At 38.0% G+C, this 6618-nt stretch overlaps 1 protein-coding gene across 1 annotated transcript; it reads left to right on the top strand.

Annotated features, from left to right (window-relative positions):
• The first annotated feature begins 217 nt into the window (after positions 1–217).
• On the top strand, positions 218–6333 carry LOC148739496 (kelch-like protein 7). Its single transcript, XM_088749497.1, has 6 exons — positions 218–248; positions 926–1003; positions 2135–2184; positions 2941–3848; positions 4241–4677; positions 5105–6333. Exons 1-6 carry the CDS (start codon positions 218–220, stop codon positions 5503–5505), a joined length of 1905 nt encoding a protein of 634 aa, XP_088605623.1. The 3' UTR covers positions 5506–6333.
• The last annotated feature ends 285 nt before the right edge of the window (positions 6334–6618 follow it).

Genomic DNA, 6618 nt, shown 5'->3' with positions numbered 1-6618 from the left:
TTTTAAGAAGGTGCGTTCATCTTTTCCACCCCATGGATATGTTTGTTCCTCTTTTGTTTAATACGTTTCCTCCTTACGTTTTTCTAATCATAAACAGCCAGTATTTTAGAGTCTACTTTCATTAAACTGAGAAAATCGTGCGCACTGTAATGTAAAATCTACTTTAGATATCGTTAATTTGATGAACGGACATGCCCTTAAAGTTTGGAATCACATCATGATGCAAAGCACACTTTTTGCGTGGGAAAGTAAATAGGAAGAGTCGAATACAATAGGGAAGTTTAAAAAAAAAAACTTTTCGTGGGAGGCTTTTGCGATATCGAAACGTTAACTTGATATTGATTCATAAGTGTTATTGTCATATCTTGAGCATTGGTTTTACGGAACACCAGTTAACAAAGGGATTCCAAGTTGTCGTGCGTCTATTCAGCAACTCAATTGATCGAGGATGACATCAAAATGAGGTAAGAACAAAATGATGGCACAGTTTACGTTCTCCCGTGATCTATAGCTGAAAAGACAAAAGGTAACATAGCATCTGTTTGTTTCATAATTATAATAAAGATGCAAAACATTGTTAATGGTGACGCGTAACTATGCTTCTGTCCTCCAATAGACCAAAAGATAAGTAGAGCCCAATCAAACTACGTGCGTAATTTAATATAAAGCCGATTGTAAGCACTGGCCCTCTTCTTGAACTTCCATAACAAATTAACTAGTGCAATTAATTTCAATTCTTAGATGAATCAGAAAAACTTATAGCCTTGTGTTGCCTAGCAACCTTCCTTGTATCTACTGACGGGAGACTTTAGTTCTTAAGTTTTCTCGGTCATACTAAACGCGACCGCCTCAAATTGTCGAGTGTACGAAAAACAATATGTACTCTTTTTTTGTGAAAGTAGTGGTTTCTATTATTTCTCTGCAGGACTTCTTACCTTCTTTGAAAAAGAGAGTCAAAGGACTCGTGGACTCCAAACAACCGACAAATTTCTGCGTGGGAAAGGTAACATAAAACCAACCACTACCACGTACTTCCTTCTTCATCTTCCGTAGTAGAGTAACTAAATGCCGTAAAGAATTATACGCATCGGTAGCCTTTTGAAGCCTAGCAATCTTCTTTGACTTCCCTCTATCGGCTAACAAGAACCTCAGTTTCTTATAAAGTTTTCTCGGTTTTTACAAAGCGAGATCACAAGACTACCTGTCGAGTCTATGAAAAACACTATCTATTTTACTATTCGTGTTGGTGACGGTATCTGTTTCAATTAAGAATTGTTTCATGCTTAGCGTGCGTCTATCGAGTTATGGATGTACGAGAGAAGCGCAAGAGTTGCTCGAGGCGCAGCCGAGAGCAACTCTAGCTTCTTGAGTGCTCTCCAAACTTCCCAAGTGCATCCATAACTCGATAGACGCACAGCTAAAAGCATGAAACAATTCTTTTATAACATACGAAAACAATTTGGGCGCTGAATGACGTTTTTGTAATGTTTTTGAAATGAAAGTTGCCCGAAAATGTTGGCGTCTCCGATTGTTTTGTTGATTTCGTAATTAAATGGTTTTCGGTAGTAATTACAAATGTAACCAAAAAAACGTCATCAACAGAGACGTTTACCTTTAAAAGTCACCACAATCCAATTTGTAGTCTTCTTAGTTCTTGCTGAATGTCTTTCAGCTAAAATTTGCTCCAGCTCCTGTTCTGATAAATTCGGGAAACGGGCCTGTTGTGTTTCGCTTTCGTATAGTGCTTGTTGGCTTGATTACTTGCGGGAAGGTCGAAAGCCAAAGAAAAGTTTGGTTGGCCTTCGATTTACTATTATCGCTTTCCGAAACTTTAACTTAAGGAACTCACACGACAGAAATTTTGCAGCTATTTTGAAACTGTACACGTCATTTTATTGAGCACGGCCGTGCGTACATAAAGATTTTGTTCATGTTGACGCAATAGGAATTAGATAGGACCAGCGCGCGCGCTATTTTATAATTTGTATTCGTATTTTTTTTATGGGAACAAGATGGTTGAGAGGCTTGTGGGCGAGAATTTCGCATCTTACTCGTGAGGATGTGGAAGGAGCAATGTTCCTTTCCCATCACGTGTTCCACTTCTCACCGTTTACATTTCTTTTCATGCTTGTAGTGAAAGAAATCAGAACTGAGTGTCGAACATCAATATCAAATGATTGTCAGGTACTTAACTAAATTAACGATTTTGCAATGACGGAAATTGTCTCCCGCAATGCTTTTCTTTAATGCGTAAATACAAATTTGTACCCATCAGTTAACAGGTTTACTGTTCAGCCATTAGTTAGAGATAACTCTTTCTTAATTCAGTACCTTGCTTTTGAGGATGATTATTCAAGGCCATATTCCTCTCACGAAGAAAATCGGTTTTTTTTTTTGTGTATATAATATACTCATTAATTTGAAAGCTTGTTACACTCCTACCAAAGTACTAGAGGGATTTCCGTTACCTGTTCTATATCCGCTTTTATTGATGTAAATTAACTTTGTCGAGTTTAATAATTCAATAGCCACCAGCTGTCCAGAATCATTGCAAATCATACTTTCAAGAAAGACTGTTTCCCTTTCACATATATCGCCAGTTTATTCTCTACAAGGCTGTTGATAGAACACTTTCAGAAAATGTTATTGTAACGCATTTGCATCTATGAAACGGAAATCTTGCAACCGCAAAAATACATTGGCAAACGAAAGTTGCGCAATATCACTGCATGACACTGATTTGTTTACATCGATTGAGAACTTTAACGGAAGATTGTTCATTGGAGCGGGGCCGGAGCGGGGCCGGAGCGTGTGTGATTTAAACTGGACTTCGAGTATATCCATGTCATTTCACAGTGTTCATGCATCTAGGCAGCTCTGTCTAGGTCGGTAATGAATATGGATCTTGTAAGAAACGATGAAGCTCCTTCTTTTCTTCAGATAAAAGGCGATGACAATAGTATTTTAAATGTGCTGAACACACACCGACAATCAGGAATATTATGCGATGTTAAATTGACAGTGGATGGCCAGAACTTTCCAGCGCATAAGGCAGTACTGGCGGCTAATAGCCGGTTCTTTTTTGCCATGTTCACAACGGAAATGCTGGAAAAGGATAAAACTAGTGCAAGTGTAAGCACTATTACCGCTACTGCGATGGAAAGCTTATTAGATTTCATGTACACGGGACAGATTCAAATTCACATCAAAAATGTGTTCGAATTGCTAGAAGCATCAAGTTATCTATTGGTGGAAAAGGTAAAGGAAGCGTGTTGTCAGTTCCTACAGAGTATACTGGACATGGAAAACTGTCTTATGATTCTTTCGATGGCCGACACCTTCTCGTGCAGTGGTCTAAGTAAAACAGTCACTCAATATGTGAATCGAGAGTTTAGTGAAGTTGCTAAGACGGAATCATTTCTGAAGCTATCTAAAGAAGAGATTATCAAGTTCCTATCCAGCGATGATATATCGATTGAAAATGAAGACCAACTTCTTGAAATCGTCATCCATTGGATAAGCTACGATCCGGAAGTGAGGAAAGACTTTTGTGGTGAGTTATTGAAGTTAGTTCGACTACCTTTCATTTCTTTGTCACAACTGCATGACTTACGACATGAAAAAGAATTGAATGATTTGATTATTCCAAGACTCGCGCCAACGTCAAAAGGAGCCACCTATGCGAACGTAGCTGGAGGAATTACTCCGAGAAAGTCAAACCGAAGCATGGAAGTGATCGTGGTTGCTGGTGGATGCGATAATTTAGCAATTTTGAACAGTGTCAGTTGTTTTGTTCCCGTTGTTGGCAAGTGGGTGAAATTGGCGGCCATGAAATTGCCACGATGGAGGTAAATCAACATGAGACTTTTGTCTTGACGGTTACGTCTGAATGAGTAGTAAAACATTTAGCCGGCTTTGTTAAGTGTATCACGAACAGTTAGATGTTAATTACACAATATCAGAAGAGGTAAGGGTCACGCCTTTTGGATGTAGACAAAAGTTCTTTGAAACAGAATTTAACCTTGGATTACGTCGACCTGGTTAAAAAGTGCTTAAGTGTTTCTGAATAAAGCATACAAATGTTGCTGTAATGATGAATTATCACGAATAGTAAATGATGACTCTACAGCAATTGGGTTTACATCCACAAAATACGCAAATAGTGACGTTTTTCAATTGCGTGTCCTGCCGTTGTCTTCGTTGTGTTTTTGATGTAATGTTATTTATTGATTTCTTTCAGGCTTCAGCTGGTAACTTTACAGGACAATATTTTAGCCCTTGGGGGGCTTAGAGATGTTTGCGTCAAAGAAGCAGCGATTCCATTCATAGAACGCTTCAGCGGTCAAAGCAATTCTTGGGATGCAACCGAACATCAACCTGCGGTGTGCGATGTCGAGCTGGACTCTTTCTGTGCTGTGTCTACAAGTTCCAATACTGTTCTTCTTGTTGGAGGCCTGGATCCCAAAACTAGTAGATGCACGTCTCAAGTCAGTTCCTTTCAGCTTAAAGATGAATTCTGGCTCGTCGAACAGCGAGAACCTTTGCTCTTTCCCAGGGCAGGCCACTGTTTAGTGTCATCTGGAGACCATGTGTATGCTCTTGGTGGATTTCAAGAACCAAACACTCTTGCTATTCGTGAAGGAATGCGAACGGTAGAATGCTATGATCCTGCTAAAGGTAAATATACAGCTACGCTTAGAGGTCATTTGTGGGATGAGTTAGTTTGAATACACAAATAAAACCCTGAACTCACCTTCCTCGTGAAAATAATTGTTAACTCTTACTAAGCTAAATGAGCAAACCTTACCGAGGACTAATTGTTGGTACGAAACCTGGTTCAATATAAAGGCATCCTTCTGAAGAAAAATTGTATTCCTGTTTTTCCGAGTGCATCCCAACAACCAGCTGGGATTCTTAGAGACTTCATATTTATTTTTAATTTTCTTGCCTTTTAAATTGCATTTAGGACTGAAAATCGTAATATGAATATTAATCAAGTACATTTTGCATTTATCAAAGATTGCCATCTCTTTTCTTAAACGATTCGTTTTCTTTTTTGAACTAAAATGTATTCATCAAACTAATTGTCTTCACTTTTATTTAGACGCTTGGACGTGCGTTCAACCCATGATTGAAGGAAGACAGTTTTCTGCTGCTGTGATGTTGAATGACGACATCTTCGTCTTTGGCGGCCATGACGGACAAAATGTCCTTAGTTCTTGTGAGGTATACAACGTAAAGCTTAATAGATGGCAGCACATTGCTCCGATGCGTTATTCGCGAATGAAACATTCTGCTGTGGCACACGATGGTAAGATCTATGTCATTGGAGGCGTGAGTAACATTAGAAAAGGTTCTGAGTTCAGTTCGGTGGAATGCTTCATTCCAGAGGAGGACCTTTGGATAAGTGCGCCTGACATGCCCGTTGGAAGATTTGATCATCAATGCTACATTGCTAACGTTGGTTATAGGTTCCTCGCTTCCGTCCTGGAAGAATCTTACTGAGTAAGTTTGATAGGAGGGGGGCTAAGGAGTCGGAAGATTTTAGTCATATCAAAATAAAATTTATCTGATCCTCCTCATTGACAGTTAATTGGCAAGTCATTTTCTGTACTCCCCCTCAATATATCTGACGGCTGACCTCCCCTCCTTCAGTTTTCGCTGAAAACAATGTGATCCTTAAAAAAAAAAAAAAAAAAAAACGCCCCCGACCCTCCCATCCCTCCCCTAGACGATATATAATGACTGGTCTCCAAAAGATGCAAATAACAGTAATAATAATAATAATGATAATAATAATAATAATAATAATACACTTTATTTAGAGAGGGTGGCACGGAATAGTAGAAGTAACTAATAAACTTGTGGCCCTCTATTAAAAAAAAATTTCTAACAAGCAATGTATTTTGAATTCTAACATAACTATCAATAAAACCTAGCAATATTTATCTAATAAAAAGATGAATTACGAGTAAAAATAAACTGTAGATTTGCCATTCACCTTTCTCTTTTCTGTATAGTTTTAGATATGCTTTTACTTATCAGATTATTAGACTTTGAATCTGTTCAGATTTGACTCCGTTATTTATAGTTTTCCAGACGCTTTGAAAAAAAAAGGAGTAGATGTGAGCCGAAAGTGAGTTATTTTGGATCGTTTTTTACGCTGTTAATATTTTGTATTGTAGAGGATTTTATGGAAATTATTGCTAAAATAAACTGTAACTTGAGAGCAAATGATGAATCAAATGTTAGACTATAAAATGATGTAGTTTCTGTTGTACATTAAGAAGGTTGTTTCTATAATTGTTATTAAAAGATTCTAATGACACAGAATTCCTGAGTTCTAGACTTAAGCTATTCCAAAGTGCAGCGTTTTATTCATGTTGAGAGTTACCTAACCGTGCAGAAGCTTTTGTTTCTGACTGATTATAGGCCGGACATTTCTATTGATCAGTAAGTTCATATTAATTGATAGGAACTCTTCAGAGCTCTATACACTTTTAGTTTCAATGAAACTAACAAAAGGGTGTAACAAAGATAAAGGTTATCAGTCCTTTCGTTCCTACGGAAGTTTCGTTCTCAATCAATTCGTACCCAGCATGGACCATTCGTACCATT

The sequence above is a fragment of the Stylophora pistillata genome, chromosome 2 (genome assembly GCF_964205215.1).
Source record: "Stylophora pistillata chromosome 2, jaStyPist1.2, whole genome shotgun sequence".
In the NCBI taxonomy this organism is placed as follows: domain Eukaryota; kingdom Metazoa; phylum Cnidaria; class Anthozoa; order Scleractinia; family Pocilloporidae; genus Stylophora; species Stylophora pistillata.
The sequence above is the reverse complement of the archived record's forward strand: the minus strand, read 5'-3'. Positions and strand labels throughout refer to the sequence as shown.

What these genes read in the sequence shown, in the direction of transcription:
- LOC148739496 (XM_088749497.1), top strand. Translation starts at nt 218, where the DNA reads ATGATGCAAAGCACACTTTTTGCGTGGGAAA. An exon ending in CACACTTTTTGCGTGGGAAA is followed by an intron (nt 249 to 925) that starts GTAAATAGGAAG and finishes ATTTCTCTGCAG; the next exon opens with GACTTCTTACCTTCTTTGAA. An exon ending in CAATATCAAATGATTGTCAG is followed by an intron (nt 2,185 to 2,940) that starts GTACTTAACTAA and finishes TCTTTTCTTCAG; the next exon opens with ATAAAAGGCGATGACAATAG.